The sequence below is a fragment of the Elgaria multicarinata genome, chromosome 6, assembly GCF_023053635.1.
Source record: "Elgaria multicarinata webbii isolate HBS135686 ecotype San Diego chromosome 6, rElgMul1.1.pri, whole genome shotgun sequence".
NCBI classification, from domain to species: Eukaryota; Metazoa; Chordata; class Lepidosauria; order Squamata; family Anguidae; genus Elgaria; species Elgaria multicarinata.
Window position 1 is genome coordinate 52,558,630 of NC_086176.1, and position 19,346 is coordinate 52,577,975.

Here is a 19,346-nt window from a genome sequence, read left to right on the forward strand (position 1 = left end):
TTTCCCTCCAGAGAAAACAACTCTGAAACGAATTTTAATGTAGAGTTCTTTTCTGAACCAGGCCCTAGAGAGACATGGTAAAGATCTGTGCATTTCTAATTGTGCTGTTATGTAAGGGACTAAGAATATGAAAAGCTCAGATTTCATTTAAATAGCCAAGACAATGTATTTGGCATGGCTGTGGATGAAAGCGTTTGAATATTTTAACTAAAATATGCCATAACTATTCAGAAGTTCAGCTGTTTGAGGGGGTCTGTAGCATATTCATAAGACTTTTGTTGAGTGGCCATTAAAACATCTATAAGATGAACTATGTAAGAATTCCAAAAAAAATATCTCTGATTTAGTTTAACAAATCTCCAAGCTTGAACAGTGGAAGCATTACAATCTTTAGGCTCAGAAATCAGAAGGAAAAAAGGATCCCAAACTTGTGTTTTTTAGTTAAAATTCATGGCTCATGGTGCATCTTAGAACTGTTGAGTAGCTCAAATAAATATTCTTTTCACATTTCTTTTTCACAGCTACAGACTAACTGTAATACGAAAAGAGGCTTACCAGCTATGCTTTCCCTTTTCGTTAGGTTCCTGCAGATTTATGAAATAAGTACTGGTGCTGGATCTTAACCTTTGAGGTGGTGGATCTTCCTGTGATGTCAGCATAAATCCATGTTTTGTGTGATGACACATTCACTGGCATCCTTAAATCCTAGCTTGTGATCTTTCCAAAGGTATCTGACTGACTGCTACTGGGAGCAGAATATTGCACTAGAGTGACTTTTTGACCAGCAGGGCAGGTCTTATGATGGCTGAATCCTTAGATCAGTTCTACAGCGCACACCTCCCTTTAGTTGTAAAGAGGCAAATAGTCTTTTCCCTGCTACAAGGCTATCCCCACTGTAGTAGTTGAAACACATTCCTAGTTTGCTTATTTAAAAATAAATGCATTTAAATAAATTTAAATTAAATTAAATTAATTGCAGTAATCCTTCACATTCCCAGCTTTATTTTTATTATTATTATTATTATTATTATTATTATTATTATTATTATTAATATTTAGGGTGTAATCCTATCTGGATTAGCCTTGTGTGGCACAGAGCGGTAAGCGGCAGTTACTGCAGCCAAAACTCTCCTCACGGCCTTCAATCCCAGCGGAAGCTGGTTCTCAGGCAGCCAGCTCAGGTCGACTCAGCCTTCCATCCTTCCGAAGTTGGTAAAATGAATACCCAGCTATTTGGGGAAAGGTAACTGCGACTGGGGAAGGCAATGGCAAACCACCCCGCTACAAAGTCTGCCAAGAAAACGTCAGCGAAAGCAGGTGTCCCTCTAGGAGTCAGCAATGACTCAAGTGCTTGCATGAGAGTTTCCTTTCCTTTATTTTTCCTATCTGGATAGTCCAAAACTGGAGGCTGCTGGCTATCTAAGCAGGGTGGCTGGAGCACGGAGGGGATCCTCTCATCCATGATCTGGCTGCCCTGTATTTTTTCCTAGATGGGTGAGTTCACCTGTCCAGGTGCAGCTTTGTGGAGTGGGAGGGAAGAGGCCTGGAGACCCGATAGAAGCTGTGTAAACCAGCTTCTGCAGTTTCCTCCCCCTCACCCCCTCTGGGACCCCCACCCCCTTTTTGCCTTCTCCACACTCAGTTTCCAAGTGCTGGCTATGAGGAGGTTGGGGAGGGGAGAGCAGTTTCTGGGCTTTGGGGTCGGAACTCTGGTTCTGACCTCGGTTTCCAGAAACTGAAGAATCCTATAGTCCTCTAGATAGTTCTAGGGGCCATAGGATTTATAAATAAATAAATAAATATTCTTAGCCACCATGCATTCAAAAGAATCCAGGGTGATTTACACAAGTGTGAAGAAAATCTATTTACACCACCATATAAATACAGTGTAATAAAATAGCAAATCACCATACTAAAATGCAACAACCAATTAAGTAAAATAAAATGCACGGAAATAAAAACAGAACAAATTTTCCTCTAAAATGATTGGGCAAATAGGCTGGTCTTAATGTAACTGGAAATATTGTGGTGTTGGTTCCTGTTGTGTCTATTTAGGGAAGAATTCCAGAGTCATGGTGCCACTGCAGAAAAGGACTTTTCATTTGTGGACGCATAACATACCTCTGCTAAAGAGGGGATTCGGGTACTATCGGTTCAGCTAGCATACTGATGTGGGACTGTAAACCTGTTTGGATGACATAATCTCTGCACTAAATAAGTTACTAACACCCAGTTCTCACACAATGGCAACAAATCATCATGAGTTAATTAATGAATAGGCTTAATTGATTTGTGTACCTCTGTCATTTTGCATATTCAACCTCCAATCAGAGGTTATTCTGTGATATTATGTGCAAACCTGGACACCATGGATTAATTATGGGTTAAACAACCCACAGTTAACTTAAAAACTAATTGTTTCTGTGTGAGAGTTGCTCTTTGGTGAACAATTCCAGTATGACTGGAGTTTTGTTTAAAAGACCAAACTATATGGGGGGAGGGTGAATCATATGGGTGCTAATTCCATGGTAAAAACCTACACAATTGGCTCTTGCCCACATGAATGTCATTTAAATGTCATGGAAAAGCAGTACCCACATAACTTGGGTAACATATAAAGGGCACTTTTCTCTCAGGCTGTGAGGTTGGGTAAGCTTGTTCAAGTCCACCCAGTTTCACAGTGAGAAGAAACTGAACCTGGATCTTTAGCATCCAAACTCAAAAGTCTAGCAAAGCATAGCTAGCATATACAAACTGGGGCTCAGGTCATAATCAGTTCAGTGTTACTCTTGTAGCTGAAAACATTTCTTACTTCCTGCATAATCCATAAGCAGATTCAACATTTGTTTTAATATTAATATTCATTTAGGGTGGATTTAGGTGATCTGTTTTCTTAGTCTGGTTCCCCTCCTTTAAATTGTCACAAGGTAAGAATCATTTGAAACTAGAGATCAATTTATACTTTTGGGAATATGACTTCTCATCACTTGATTACTCAGTTAGCTTTCATTACTTGATAGTCACATATAGGCCATGGCTAGACCTGCATTGGAGGACACTGGGAGGTGATGGAAAAGTTTATCCCTGTGTTGCTTGATCTGTGATTACTCATTCACACACACTTCATCACTGTGTAGTAATAAAGTGATGAACATGCATGTGTGAATTCATACACAGCAGAGCCTGTGTGCTGTAATAGGTAGAGCTTCTGTTCTGGAGTGTGTGAGAGCCTGCTTGCAAATCCCTTCTGAGCTGAGAAGTTCACCGGGTGACCTTGGGCCAGCTCAAGCTATCTCAAAGGGTTGTTCTAAAGATAAAATGGGTGGAACCATGCATTCCATCTTGAACTCCTTGGAAGAAGGGTGGGATAAAATGTAACAAATAATATACATTTGCACTAGGTCATCTGAAGAAGCTTCGCAATCTCACGTTGCATAAGCCTAAAAATCTAGTGGATTGAAATTGTGTTTTCACTACCGAGCTCAATAGGCATAACCCTATATGAAAGAAATCCCTCAGTGTGGCAATAGCAAAAAGATACTCCTTGGTGCAAATTTACACTTGTGCTGAACAAATGGCTAACAATACCTGTTTCTTTGATTATTGACTTCTCTGTCCCAACTAGTACACAATAGTTAACAAGTAGCAGCTTTCATAATTACTTTAGTATCCTATCCTGAATGTAAAAATACAGATCTGAAATAAGATTTTCTACTGTTATATCTCCATTAAGACATTTTTCTTTTGAGTAATATACTTCATGGCAGTGTTGCTTCTATTTAAAGCAGAGAGTTTGATCTTGGCTTTGATCTAAAGCTTTTGATCTTGAAAGAAGGTTATTGTGGTAATAAAGAAAGGGGCAGGACAGTGCCTTTTTAAAAACTAAAATCAGTAAAGTTAAAGAGGTGGTCAAGATTTAGTGAGCACTCATTTGACATACATTTATGTTGTGACATCTGTTTGCAAATTCATCTAATTCTGTGTAAGAGAAAGTCTGGTTTGATATATTGTCATCTTATTTTTCAGAAGCATAGATTTTTAGTTTAACCTTTTAAGGAATTCATAAATATATCAGTGATTTTTTTCTGATTCAGTAAACGTTTAAATGTGCCAAGTACAATTATTGCAGTTATACTCTTCCTTGCACTTACAACTGGAAATTATGAAAGCATTACTCTAAATGTCAAGCTAAAAAAAATAATGCTGGGTTGCCTGTGACTTCCTGTTGTTTGACGTTTTTCTCAAAACTATCAGTTTAGCTAGCGAGTAACCTTAAATCCGGGGTGATCTTAACATGTTCACCCCCAGACACTTGAGTGCAATGGGATTTACTCCCAAGTAAACATACATAGGATTGCACCTTTAAAGCAAAGCACAGGCTTTGCAAAACAGAGGCCTGATGGAGGAGTCAGCTGTGGAACGCCCATGACTAATACAAATGGCAGGATTCCAGTTGCAAAAAGCAAACTTAATGCTTGCTTTTAAGATGCACTTCAGCGTCTCCATGGGATTCATCTGATACAGTTTTGGATTCCATAGAGGTCAAGGAGCTATTGAGAGGTGGGGGGGGAGTTTAAAATTTTTATTTGTGTTGTAATATATTTCCAGCAATAACGCCATTAGAAAGTTTGGTTAAAATACTCCTGATTGGAATTAGGGCCGATGATAGGTGGACAATGGAGAAAATGCATTACAATTATCTTCTATTACAAAATGGAATGGTATATAATATTTCATGTGTTGCACTTCTCTTCTCCATTGTTTCCCTTTCCCCCTCTTTATTTTCAGGTTTTATGTGACTTAAAAGTACTTAACTGTATGAACAGATGAAAAATTTGTTTGTTTGTTTTACAATAGCAAGCTATCACATAATTTGCAGTGTTTGGATTCAGCTAGATTTAGTGGCGCTGTCAGGGAAGGACTTTGGGGCAAAGGTCTGGGCCCCACTCAGCAGAATGAGCCAGAGGGCCCCAATCGTAGCAGGGCTGGCATACCACATTTTGAAATGAAGTAATACACATGACCATCTAAAGAATCCCTCCCCTCCACCATTAGTCTCAGAGTCTAAACTTACCTAGCTGCCCCACTGACAGCACAACCCCGTGCATGTGTTTACTCAGCGCTTTATAACAGTTTTATAGCGCTTTAAGGCAGTTAAAGCGCTTTATAACTGTTATAAAGCGCTTTAAAGCAGTAGTGTAGATCCTGCCCCAGTATGTTCAAGTGGGTCTTGCTCCCAATTAAGTGTGTATAGGATGACAGCCCAAATTACTTTAACCAGGTCTGAAAGACTCCCAATCCCCATGATGGGGAATTACAGTAGAGATGTTCCTTTTTTCTCTCTCTCTTTTTTACCCCAAGGTTAACTCGTGAGAAGGCTAATTAGGGAATTTAGCTTCGATTGGCCGGGTCCAAGGGTATCCACTCGCTAGTCTAGCCGATCACATGAACTTTCTTTCATCTTCCTTGAGTGCAAGCGAGCACTGACAACCCTGACGTCTGAACACTGTTTTAGGAAAACGGGGGGAGGGGGCCTTTCAGGGCTTTACAGTGAATGATTTCAAATTTTGCTCCGGGGCAAGCGGAATTGAGACCAGACGGTGCAATATGAAAATAGTGACGTTGGCCGCTCGCGCCTGCAAAGCGAGCGGCTCCAGCGCGCTCCTCTGTATACCTTTTGGCGATGGGCGAACAAAAGCCGATCGGTCTGTATCCCCTTAAGGCAAGCTCCTCCTCTCCTCTGATCTCGGAGGCTGGAACACGAGGACGGAAAGGAGGAGAGAGCGACGGGGGGGGGGGGGGTCGGTCCCCTTCGCTCGCTCTCTTGCTCTCTTAGGTGTTTCGTTTCCTAAGGAGGTCCCTTGTGTTGCGTTGCAAAGAGAAGCAGACAGCGCTGTCTCTCTCTCCAGTCCGTGGATTGCAGAGAGAAGAAGCGTCAAGAAGAATCATCTCTGAAACGGCACGAAAGCCGCAGCCGGGACAAAAAGTGGTGTCGCTGCTGCATCCAGGGCAAAATGCAAACAGATCCCAAGCGCGTGTGCAGCAAAGGGCAGCCGCAGCCCCAAACTGAAGGAAGCGGGAGGAGGTTGCTGGCAGAGCCAAGGTAGCGCTTTCAGGCACGCGCGGGCGAGCGATGAGGCTGAGATGAGAGGGGCTAACTAGCCCCCGAGGAAGAAACGGAGAGAGGTGAAAGTTTTTCTTGCGTGCGTGTTCTTTCCCCCCCATCCGATATGGAAGCCTGCTCAGGGGATCTGTGTATCCGGTGATCTTGGGGATTTATATTTATTTATTTTTGATATTTTTTTGGAGGTGAGGGGTAAGGAAAGAGTGGATCGCATTCCCGAGCGAGCTGCATCCTAGAACACCTCAGTAAACTTGCACTTTATTTGTCTTCCCATCTAGCCTTTGCTGGAAGAGTGTGAAGCTTGGCAGGAGTGTCGACTTGCCCAGGAAGTGAACGAAGAGGTAACGCTTTTCTTCAGGTTAATTACAGGAATGTTTAGTTTCACTGCCGTTGTTTTTCTCCTCCGTGCTTGCAAATCTGTGCTCTGTAAAGCCTCTCTCCGCTCCCCCCCCCGCGCCCCACCTCACCCGGCGCGCGCAATTTATAGGGAGCCAAAAGAGTGTCACTTGAAAACCTGTTGTTTGTTTATATTAGATTAAGTGTGATCCCTTTTAGTGGACCTATTTCTTGAGGCTGAAGGTGTGAGGAATGGGCAGCAAAGACTTTTCTCTTAAAATAAATAATAAAAACCAACGACATTGCACTAGGACCTGAAGAAACTACTTGGAATGAAGTTCTATTGAAGTCAATGGCACCGTCTGCCCAGTAATTGCTTTTAGCATGGTGCGGCTGGACAACAACTTTACAAACCGTTTTCATATATCCAGGCTTTTCTTTATGCTCCTGCTGTTGTCTAGGTTTGAGCAGCAGACAAAATGTACTGCATTAAGATATAAAGAGGGTGGGGGTGGGGGGATTCTCTTTTAACCAGGCGCAAATGGCTAAATGGATTACCCAAGAGCATGATATTGTTCACTGGAACAGTGCCCCCTCCCCGTCCCCCCCCTCTCCTTTTCCTTTTCCAGTGAAGCAATGGAAAAATGTGTCTTGAGTCTGTTTATAGTGTCTTACTCATGCTGAGTAGTTGCACTCAGGTTGCGTCTTCTTAAAAAAGCCCTATGGTTTTGACCTGTAGGTCGTAAAATGGATTCGAGTAAATCAGAGAGCCAGAAACAGCAGCAAAAGGAAAAGGAGACACGAAGCCGCTCTCCAAAAGGTACAGGCTCCCAGTGGGCATCTATCTATTCAATACAATGGCTGAAGAAGTTAAAGAGAGAAGCTTTTAAAAGATATGGAAATGGCACTGCGTATTCTGGAAGCGTTTGCTCTGTGAAGGATCATGTTGTCTAGCGAGATTCCTATAATACAATTGGATGAACTGCATTTATGCTCATTGTGGTGACTTGGGAGAGTGGAGAGGGAGTATTTGAAAGATTTTACAGAAAACAAAATAGCACTTTCTCAGTCATTTCTTCTTGTCTCTTTATACACCTAATTACAAAGTTTCTGATTCTGATTACAAGCGTAGCTACAAGCATAGCCACAGAAATAGAAAATGTGACAAATAGATACATTGTAGTTTGCAAGATAGACGGAAATTATTAATGCATAGATTCATGTATAGCTTCTAAGGAGTTCCTCAGTTGCCTCTGTGAAAGTCCCATAAAATACACAAATGGATGTTAAAAGTGAGCAGTGCTTAAATGCACACTTGATTTAGAAGAGTTTCATGAAAGTATTATTTCGGTATCCTCTTGCAATTTTTTGTTTTGTTTTGTTTAAGTACAGTTTCCTAGTTTGAAGAATACTACTGCCACATATATATTGAGTTGTACTGTACACCAATTTTGATATCAGACATGAATGGCCTAGCCCATGACTGCTTACGCTGAAATATTTGGATTTAAGATGGTTTACAGCACAATTCAATGCATATTTATTCAGAAATAAGTCCTGCTCATCAATGGGGTTTACTTGCTAGTTACTACGCATACATAATCTTTATCCCATTGAGGTAAGTTTGACTGAAGTCTCCATCCTAGACCAATTTATATGGAAGTAAGTCTCATTGATTTCAATGGAACTTCTTTCCATGTAAACTCAAAGACACTGGCCTGTCTTGTGAATTGGCCTTTGTTGTGCAATGTAGATTGGTAAGTACCAATCTTGACTTTGTTCTGAAAAGCAGTTTTGTTTTAGCTATTCAGCACACTTTAGTAATAAATAATTAATGATGACGCATTTTGTTTTCTTTCTGGAAAAAATGTTTGGGGATTTCTTTTTTTGTTTAATAACCCACCAAACCCCCCCCCCCTTATTATTTTGGAAGGATTAAAAAGGGAATGTGTTACTTTGCAGCTTTGACAGTGCTTCTAGAAAGTCTGATGAATCATTGCTGATTCTGTAGCCAAGTTCTTGCTGATAGTATGGCTGCCAACTCTAGGGTTGTGTTGCCTTAGTATGGGCATTACTGTATCCGACAAATGTCTGCAGATAGTAAGCTGCATGTGGTGGTGGTGGTGGAAGATGGACAATAAAAGAATCAGGACAAAAGTGCCAATTTTAGTTTAGTTTTATTATTGTGAAAGAAAGATTATTGTGAAAAAATGATACTTTAACTCTGAATCTATTTGCTAACATTAACTTGCTGTCCACTGGAATATAGCCTATTTAGCGTGTATGCAAAAATGAATGTATATTTCCAAAGTGGAGTTTAATTTATCCAGCTGAAGTTCTCTGTATCACAATGAACCAATTTATATTTTAAGATGCTACAGCACTTCTTGTATAGAAAAGAGTCCTGATCTTAATAAAATAGTATTATTATTTCATCCAATACTAATGGGAAGCAACCAACTATTTAATCAGACTCTGGAATCGTTACACATGATATTTAATGCATTTTTTATTTCTGCATGTGCTCTTCCTTGTTGCGGCAAGAAAATTAATGGAAAAAAATCAAATTCTTTGTACGCTGGAATTCACATCCATTGGAATTCTGAACTAGGAGTTGTTTTTTTAGGTCACGATGGTTGGAGTGGCTATGGAACCCACACTGATAAACTCCAAAGAAGGGATGGGCATTTTTACTCTGATCTAGGAACAACTTTTCTGCTTCATTTAGGCATTCAGGGTGGTGTCTGATGTGATTGTTGGCCTGTAGATGATATAGGTTGCCATTTTGTAACCTGGCTGCTTTTAAATGGGAGAGATTTTTTAAAAATGGAATACTTTGTATTGTATAATGGGCATTGAGACTAAGCAGTATGCTTTCTAAACCAAGTTTTAGTGCTTAGCCAGGTAGCATGAGGTACATTTATTTATATTCCGCTTTTCTTTTCCGAAAATGGTAATGCCCACAGCCTCATATTGGCCACCCCTGGCATAGTGGCTAAAAATATAAATAAAGGGCCAGCAATAAAAGTGAATAATAATTGTAAGAATTTAAAAAGTGCTCACTAAAAAGTGGCAATAGAATAGTAAAATTAAGAACCAAGAAAGCGCCAGGGCTAAGTAAAATTAAGAACCAAGAAAGCACTAGGGCTTAATAAAACAAGTCAACGGCTTGGAGGAAAAGAAAATTCTTCTAGCAGTAACTGAACACCAGCAAAGTAGGAGACAACCTAGCCTTTCAGGGCAGGGGGTTCTACACATTTGTTGACACCGTGGAAAAGATCCTACTCTAAGTGACTCACTCTCCTTTAAAATGTTCCAAACAGATGTTGTAAAAAAGAAAAAAAGAGGGAGCTTTTGTAGAAGGAGCCAGGTAAGAAAGAAGACAGAAAAATAGAATTGGAGCATTTAAAAAATATATATCAGTAGCTAATATTGGCTGGGCCCATCGCAAATATAGCTGAAATTATGTGCAGTGTAATCCTATGCATGTTTGCTTAGACATGTGCATTTACATGGAAGGAAGCCTAATTAAACTCAGTGTGACTTACATCTGAGTAGACATGTATAGTATTGTGCTGCTTGTGTATTAAATCACATCTGAAAGACTGAGTTCCATAGCTACAATGCCAGCCTTTCCTTTCGTTAGAGAAAGACAGAGAGAGTATTAAACACTTGCCGTAACTTTTAAGAGTCCTTTTGTTTGCTCTCTGACTTAACTCTCCCCATCATGCACAGTTCCTTTATAATTATGACACGATAATAACATTTCCTCTACTGGATGAATGCTTTTTGCCATTACTAACCTGTGTGAGACACCATGAAATCAAAGCAGCCACTCATGCATTTTGAGCATGACGTCTGTCTGTCTAAGATAACTGTTTTCTTTCCATAGAGCAAAAGGTATTCCAGTCTGAAAAAAGTTTTGCAACAACTGGGTATGAGGTTGCACTTCAATAAATTGTGCTTTTCATACATCTCACTTCTCCAGGGGGGGAAATGGGTGGAGGTGGGGAACTCCTCGAAGATAACAACCATTGGATAAGGCCTTACTCAGATAGATGCAAAATGGTGGACCAGTTCATGTAAAATGATGAGCTTTTGCTTTTGACTCAAGAAACTGAAAGGATAAAATAGCATAATTAACTGCTATAGATAAGAGACAGCTCTTGGATAACTAATTAAAAGTTCATTTATGCCTAAACCTGCCCATTCATGATTTATAATTTTACCTCCTTATTTTTTTATTTTGATGCCCTAATTCTTGTTTCCACCCAAGCTCCTGGCTCAGGATTTCAATTCCTTTTACCTCTCATGCAAACAACAATTATTTAATTTTCTCCCCCTCCCCTTTATTTTTCCCATCTGATTTTGTTTCTTTTCTCCTAATTTTTTTTATAGCGCTTCTATATTTCATTTCTTTTCTGCCTTTTTTGGTGTTCTTTCACTTCCCTTTCTCCGTTTCTTTACACATTTATATACCCCCTTTTCTATATTTGTCTCCTTATTTTATTTTATTTTCTCATGCATAGACTGATACTTCCATCTTTACATCAGTTTGGTCTTTCTCATTTTCATTAACTAGTTATAGAAGCCAGACTAGGTTATGAGGGTCTGCATAAGTTGATAAGGCAGGTCATTAAGTAAGTAAATAAAATTGTTGAATTGCAAAACTAAGGAGGAAAAATTGAAACCAAATAAGAGTATGGTAAATAATAATTAAAATGTTCTTTCAGTGACCAAATAAATCACCTATGTATAAAATGAGTTCTATTATTTTTAATGTTATAATGAATGTGGGAAAGCATTCTAGGACTGGTTAATTGCTACATTATGAGATTAATAACCGTTGAAATAATAACAAAGCTGTTTGGAACATGCTTTCGTAATTTTTTAAATTTACGTTTTCCTTAAGCTTCATAATCAGAAGAATATATAATCAGCCATGTTCCTAATGAGGTTCACAAAGCAAAGATATTGTGACTGGTGGGAAAAATACTTTTATGCACCATAAAGGATGCAAAAAGATTTAACAAGCACTACATTCAATAGAAATGGCTGGGTTAAATCCATGGTTACCTAGCGTGCGACAGTATTTTCTCCTGCTTTCCCCCTGCCTGTAGCCCTCCAAACTGCTTTAAAGTCTGCTCTGGAGGATTTTCCCAGCCCTCCAGAGTAGAGTTTGAGGGCATATCGGTGGCTGAGCAGGGGAGGGGGAATTGCCCCCCTCTGGTTCTGCTGATGGAACTGCTTTCATCAGCAGAATGACAGCATTGGATCCAACCCACAGTCTCCAGATTCTACAGTGTACTGACATGCCATATTTCGGTTTAGGCAAGAAAGACAACTAGATTTTAAACCTTTGGATACCTAATCCAATAATAATGAGTGCCATTTTTGTTTCAGACTACCAGTGTTGTTGTTTTTAATTTTTAGTAATCATGTGATATTGGTTAAACATGTTGGCATTTAATCTTTCTTATTTTGAAAAAAAAGTCAATTATTGGATCATTATTAACAATTGCAATGTATAAAATAGCTGTTCAGAAGTTATAGTAAAGAGAGCATTGTAACAGCTTAATTATACATTCAAAAATATCACTTGGCATGATCCTGTTCAGACTCTATCTCTTCAGAATGCATTTGGCAAATTGTATGGTTGACTTTTCACTCCCTTAAAAAAAAAAAAACTTTCAGCACAACAGGGAAAATTTGAAGCAGGAACCTTTCTTCCCGATATGCTAGCTTTCCATAGGCAGATGGTTTTTGGATTGGGGAACTATTCAAATATGCATGCTTTCACCTTGAACTGCTTGCTGTTCCACATTATATTCCATGATGTACAGGATGATTGCCATTAATCTCATTTACAGTTGTTCCAATCACATGCCCATGAAAAACAAGATGCTTTCTGTGTGTGTACATGTAAAAAAAAAAAACTTAACACAAGACTGGAAGTAAGGATGGGCCCATTAGATTAGAAAAAGATTCTGTTTCTTTTTTTTACCAGAGTTTTGTTTTTACACTATCTAGCTTTTTCTTGGTTTTAAAGGCGATTCTCGCAGTTACCAAACAAATATTGCCCTTAAGAAATAAATCTCTGGATTCAGGTATTGCACTTAATAGCATCATTTACAGAATGTTTTCTACAACTATGGAGCCTGAACACCTTTTGGTGTATTACTGAAAGATGTTCCATTGGCATTTATGTATAAGGTCTAGTTCCTTCCACAAATCTTGAGGTGGCCATTTTTAAATTAGGAAAATACAAACCAGCATGGCCATGTGTTGGAAGCAGCTTAAAGTTTACGTAGAATTACATCACTTAATTAGTGTGGTTCATTGCCAGCAGCCATTTCCCTCCTGCAAAGTGAAAAATTAAGGCTACCTTAATGTAAAACACAAGCTCGCTGAGGAAAGAAAGACAACAGACGTGTTGTGTCTTTTTATTTGTAGGAAAAATTAGCTACACTGCTGCAGTAGAACCTTTTTATTTGGTGGTTTCTCTCCGTAGAGGCATTTTAATGAGTTATGTTTGTATGAGACCAGGCAAAACTATTACTCATTTGCCTGATTGTGGCCTAATAGATTTACATATAAAGGTGCTTGATGGTTTCATATGTGCAAGTAGCTGTTCTAAGAAGACCTATTTTGGGGTGCTGCCTTTAAGTCTAGATTGTGTGTGCCTCTGGGCTAAATGTTTGAGATGTTGCTGTCCCTTAAGTTAGTGGACAGTTTCAAATAGGCAAAGAGAAACAGACATGTTGCCAGGAATGGGGAAAGCAACATATGTAGCTCCTGCAGAGGTTGTTATTGGTCCTGTAGGCTGCAAAGTGTGAGAATGTGTTGCTAGCAGTGGGGAATTAATACACTTCCATGACAACCAGCCAAGGGGCAGGCCATTTTTAGGGCTATTCTGGAAGTCATTGTGCTAGATCAGGTATCCTTCCCCTATCTGGCTTTAGTAACATAGTACAACATTGAGGACAATGTTGTACCAGCGGTCATAAGGACCAGACTGGACAATTGCAGTTCCAATCTCTACTACAGTGATCTATCTGAATAACTTCAACGGGACTCCTTTTCAATGAGATTGCTATGGTAGTTTGTGAATTACAATTTTATATCCCTATCCCTCCAGTTGGGAAGCAGCCTAAATGTGGTGAGCTATATTCACGCCTCCTAAACTTCAGTATGTATTTACAAACAACCTTTTAAATCTTTTGTGTTGTTCTACTCTCGTTTTAACTAAATGTCATTCAGAGAGAGGTAGCTTAGAATTAATTTCTATGTTTACATTGCATATACAAACTTAACCATGGTTGTTGTGCTTTTAAAGGTTGTTTGTAATGTTTTAGTTTGTTTTTATTTTATTATGGTTTTTATTTTATTAAACTTGTTGTGAACCACCTTGGTTGGCTTCAGAAAAGTGATGTAGATATACAATCAATCAATGCAAGTCAGATGTGCACCAAATGCAGCATCCACACACACATCCTTAAAAGGCCTCCATTTTAATTGTGAACATGAAGGTCAGTCGAATTTGGAGAGTTTAGAATCTAAGGAATAGTGATGAATCAAAACTCACAGAGTTCACAACAAAGGGCTGTAGTGGACTGGTAGTTAAAGGCAAAGGCTAAGTGACTCATGTTGGTGAATTCTGGAGGAAGGAGACTGGTTAAAAATAGTGTCAGCTTATCATCAGGATTTTGTAAGAATATCTTGCTACTTTCAGTATCAAGTACTCCTGGAAGCCAATATGCTGCCTCTGCTGTCCTTCCTTGCCAACTTGAATTAAGGCTAACTATAGTATCCCCCTACCTGGAATGTAAGGAGGTGCTCATCTAAAAGTACTCTGGAAGGGCTCTGCTGCGGTAGGTTTCCTGCATAATTTCCTTCCCGAGTTACTGCTGTACGGAGCTGTATGGGCAAGAGAATGGACTAGGTAGCTAGTTAGAAAGTTATTGGTGATCTAAGCTAGAAACTAGGCTCCTTACTGTAATAATATGAAAGAAGTACTGGATTTGGCCTGAGTGGGTTGTGTTTCCTTGGAGGAACCTGGAAGTGGTTGGGGGCAGCACCCACCACTTTTGGCCTGAGGATAGAGAGGACACAGCCTGAAAGAGATCAGTGGAAAGACTTTATTTAAATAAAACGTATGTTTGTTTGGAAGAAAAAAAACCATGTTTCATGTTGGTTGAAAGCATTATTAAAGACAAAATTAGTAAGCATATAGAAGGGCAAGTTCTGCTGAAGAAGAATCAACATGGCTTCCGCAAAGGCAAGTCCTGTCTTACTAATCTGCTGGAATTCTTTGAGGGTGTCAACAAACATGTAGACAGGCGTGACCTGGTGGACATTGTTTACTTGGACTTCCAAAAGGCTTTTGATAAAGTCTCCCACCAAAGACTCCTGAACAAACTTAGTAGTCATGGAATAAGAGGAGAGGTCCTCTTATGGATCAGTAACTGGTTAGAGTACAGAAAACAGAGAGTAGGAATAAATAGTCAGTTCTCCCGATGGAGGGAAGTAAAACACAGGGATCAGTATTGGGACCAATTCTTTTCAACTTATTCATAAATGAGCTGGGATTAGGAGTGAGCAGTGAAGTGGCCAAGTTTGCCGACAACACCAAATTATTTAAGATTGTTTAAACACAAAGGGATTGTGAAGAGTTCCAAAGAGATTTCTCCAAGCTGGGAGAGTGGGCATCCAAATGGTAGATGCAGTTCAATGTAAACAAGTGTAAGGTGATGCACAATGGGGGGAGGGAACCCCCCAAAAAAACTTCAAGTATAACCTAATGGGAGCTGAGCTGGCGGTGACCAAACAAGAAAGAGATCTTGGGATTGTGGTGGACAGCTCGATGAAAATGTCCACCCAATGTGCGGCCGCTGTAAAGAAGGCAAACTCCATGTTAGGCATTATAAGAAAAGGAATTGAGAATAAAACTGCCAGTATCATACTGCCTTTATACAAATCTATAGTGTGACCACACTTAGAATACTGTGTACAGGTCTGGTCACCACACCTAAAAAAAGGATATTATAAAGCTGAAAAAAGTGGGGAAAAGGGCAACTAAAATTATTAAGGGGCTGGAGCATCTCCCCTATGAGGGAAGGTTACTTATTTGCATAGATCTTAACACCAGCTAGATGATTCTAATATTCTAACAATCTTATGTACATGCAGAACAGAAGACAAACTTTTTTCTGTTGTATTTCCCACGCACCCCTCACAGGTTTATGAATGTGGAGGTGAACCACCTGGGTCTAGTTCATAACCCCTCTGTCATTGTCAACCATGCTGGTTTTGATTCAGCCGTAGATCTGTCTATAAACTTTTACGTGTTTAAGATCTGTAAATTGAAATGATTCATTCTAGTAAGAAAATCTCAGTGGGTTACATGTGGTTTCTCCACCTCTCAATTCTATGTTGTTTATTTGGTTGGTACATTGGAAAAGCTTTTTTTTTTTTTTTTAGCCAAATAATATTCAAAGCTGTTAAACTTGACTGTATTAGGTTTTCTTCTGAGAGGGAGAGGGAAGGGAGGTGATGAAAATACGTTTTGGACTTTCAAGCTATGTTGTATATCTTGCACTTATTTTCAGTCAGTTCTCACCTACTAATATCCTGTATAGGAATTTGTTTGCTGTGTTCTTTTAAAATCTTGTGACTAGGCTTTTACTTTTTGGGTCACTTTATGGCAACCCTGTCTGCTTGGATCAGGAAAATAGGAAACATTTCCTTCCTGGTTTGTGTACATTGGACTACAGTTTTGTGCTTGATCTGTGTCTCCTCCCTTTCCCCCCACTCCCTTCGGTGTAGTGTAATAAATTTGTATGTGAGATACACACACACACACACACACACATACATATCCTGTGTCTTTAAGGCAACTATATTGTAGAGAAAATACGGCCTTGAAATTAAGGCAGAGTAAGCAATCACAAATTCTATTATAGATTTGGATCTTCAACATTCTTTGGTGGATGGAGTTAAATGTCTTTCAGGTTATGGCTTTGAAGCTAAAATGCCCTTGCCACAGTCAGCCCTGAGACAGAAAATATTATTACTGGCCTGTCTGTGGTTAATAATAATTAATCATCATCATCATCATCATCCAATGAATGTTTACTGCCCTTTAATGGATCCCTGAATTTGCTGCTTGGGGTGACTTTCTTTCTCATAGTAGCTATGGCCCCAGTTCCTTGCTATTTCAGAAGTATAGATTGCTAATAGATTAGTACACTCCAGACAGCTAATATAAATATGCAGAAAAAGCATGTGGAAAGTAAAGCAAAGTTTTGTGTGTTTGCATGTGTTGTTTTTAATATTTACATATTCCATTAGCCAGGCATCTGTTCTTGTCTTGGTGTTAAAGGTGGCTTTTTTATTGGTGTCCTGACGAAAGTAGGGCATAAAAGCCATGGAGCTTCAGGTTACAGGTAAGAAGCATTTTGGCAGCTTGATAATGTTCTACTGCTTGTTGTTGATGCTGGGAGATTTGAAAAAAACAGACAGAGAAAGAAAGTGTGTGTGTGTGTGTGTGTGTGTGTGTGTGTGTGTGTAAGATGCTAAATATGCCCTTACAAGGCTATCCCAGATAGTCTAGATAGAAACTAGTGTAGTGAGTATGGCCTTCTTCCAGTTAGATGATTTTTTTTTTTACTAACTTGGCTTAGCAGGAACAATGCGAGAGGACCGGGATGAATTTTTTCCCTGCAGCATTGTCCCTTTTTGAAAGTATTGGCAAAGATGTTGCAGTAATCCAGCTGAGTTTCTCTAGGGGTTTGAGCAGAAATTCTGACTTTCATATTAAATTAGGCATGGTTACGAGGCAAGAATAATTCGAAGTTTTTGTGTAGCATGTGACTGATGGAGCAAGCAACTGGGACACAAACCTTTCCCATGTGTTTTTTGTGGAGGTGGTGGAGTGGAGAGGGGACGTGTCCAAAATGTAGCCAAATTAGAAAAGGTTTGCTTGTGAAATATGCCAAGAGTTTTATACCAAGGAAAGGATTTCTAAGCCTGTGAAGCCTAAAGCTGCACATAGTTTTAATTGTTTTATTTCTTTTACATTTTGTATTGGTTTTAGCTAGTTAATATTTTAATATTTTTTTCGCTGTATACATTATTTATCGTTTTATACTGTTTGATTTTATCTGTATGCCGCCCTGAGATCTCAATGATATAGGGTGGGATACAAATGTATCCCACCCTATGTATACCCTATGGGATACAAATCATCCATCCATCTTGCTGACCAAGAGCAAGATGGATGGATGATATTCTGGAGGTGACAGACTTGACCTTGGGGGAGCTAGGGGTGGCGACAGCCGACAGAAAGCTCTGGCGTGGGCTGGTTACCTGTCTACCTCTGTTCATGAGCTTTCTACATAACTATTATTTTTTACATGGAGCCTAGATCTGCTGCATAAGGAAGTATTGTAGCCATGGGCCCATATTTTGTATTAATGGCCACTATCCTCTCTCTCCAGTGCCCCTTTGTTTATAGCGATTTTGTGCTGCACAGAGGATGGGCTGGATGAAGGTATTCTTGTCCATCACTTCTCTTCATTTCCTACCAACCTCTTTACACTTGGCACTTATCAGAATTCAGGTGCTCACTTCCATTTCTCATTCTTACCGATCATATGAGTCATGCCCCTGTATCCACAACCAATACAGAACTGGCCTATATACTTTTACTAGGCAACCCACATAGGTATCATCCCAGCTGGAGACATGGCTGATGTCTGCCATTATGCTTGGAGCAGTGCCAGATGGCTGTTCGTTTCTAACCACCATTTCCCCAGTGCTCTCAATGCAGTATGCATTCAGCCCCACGGCACTGTTTGCAACCTGCTAGGGCCCACTGACAAAGAGGAACCCCAACAGAAGGCACTTTGCCCAAGACCCCGTCAAACTCGCTGCCAATAAAGTTGTCATAGATCACCCCAAGTGTTACTGCACCGTGCTATACCCTGGTCTTTTTCTTAGAAGTAACAATTACTTTTCCTTCCTGTTTTATTATCCTTCCCCTTCTGCCATTTCTTTCTGTGTTTGATTTGTTCTTCTGGTCCTCCTCAATTCCTGATGCTGACTCTAATTTGATGGAAATGTATCCAATTTATCTTATATAGGATCTAACATATGTTTGGGCATTCAGAAAATAAAAGAACAGCCATGAAGAGTTTGATATTTGGACTTGTAGTTTTAAAAGACTCCAAAACAGGGGGAAACACACACACACACACATGTTTTGATGAATTTTTTTTTAAAGTAGAAGGCGAGAATGCAAACAGTTTAAAAATTTAATCCTTGAAAAAGCACATTAGCTTAAGCGGTGGCCATCACATAGTATTGGCTACCAGCTTGTATGTTCCATAGTAATTAATTTTAATTGCCTAATGTGATCAAGATGTAGTGATCACATGGGGGCTCATCATATGGCAACTGTTTTAGTAATTTCACTTGGTCAGGTTACCAAGTGGAAAGTGCAATTATTATGTGAACAGCTTGCCTTCAGGCTTCAAATTATTATATTCTGAATACCTGAATTTCTTATGACTGATCCTCGGGTGGTGAAGTCCTCATATGGTAGGTTTACCACGTCAGTTCTATTTTTGGAGAAATTTATCATGAAAATCATAGACGTCTTGGAGACGATTCAGAGTTAAATAAAAAGATTTGAGAGGCTCAATATAGCCAACATACAAATTAATGTTTTAATGTATCTGTCATTATTTCATTCTCTAAGGACTGTATCTAAGTTGTATTTTTGTATTTTTCACTTAATTCAAGTAGAACTGTTAAAAATACTCCTTCTTTGATTCTCCAGCAAAGCAAAAATGCTCTGCAGCGTTAAGGCTGGGACTGTGTGCAC

At 39.4% G+C, this 19,346-nt stretch overlaps 1 protein-coding gene across 2 annotated transcripts in view; it reads left to right on the forward strand.

Annotated features, from left to right (window-relative positions):
- The window catches only part of AOPEP (aminopeptidase O (putative)), a 200,479-nt gene that overhangs the window by 104,604 nt on the left and 76,529 nt on the right, over positions 1–19,346 (forward strand). For both annotated transcript variants that reach the window (XM_063129414.1, XM_063129413.1), the window contains exons 12-13: positions 6,403–6,465; positions 7,200–7,280. In XM_063129414.1, the coding sequence (XP_062985484.1) occupies positions 6,403–6,465; positions 7,200–7,280 (144 nt within the window). The remainder of the gene's footprint in view (positions 1–6,402; positions 6,466–7,199; positions 7,281–19,346) is intronic.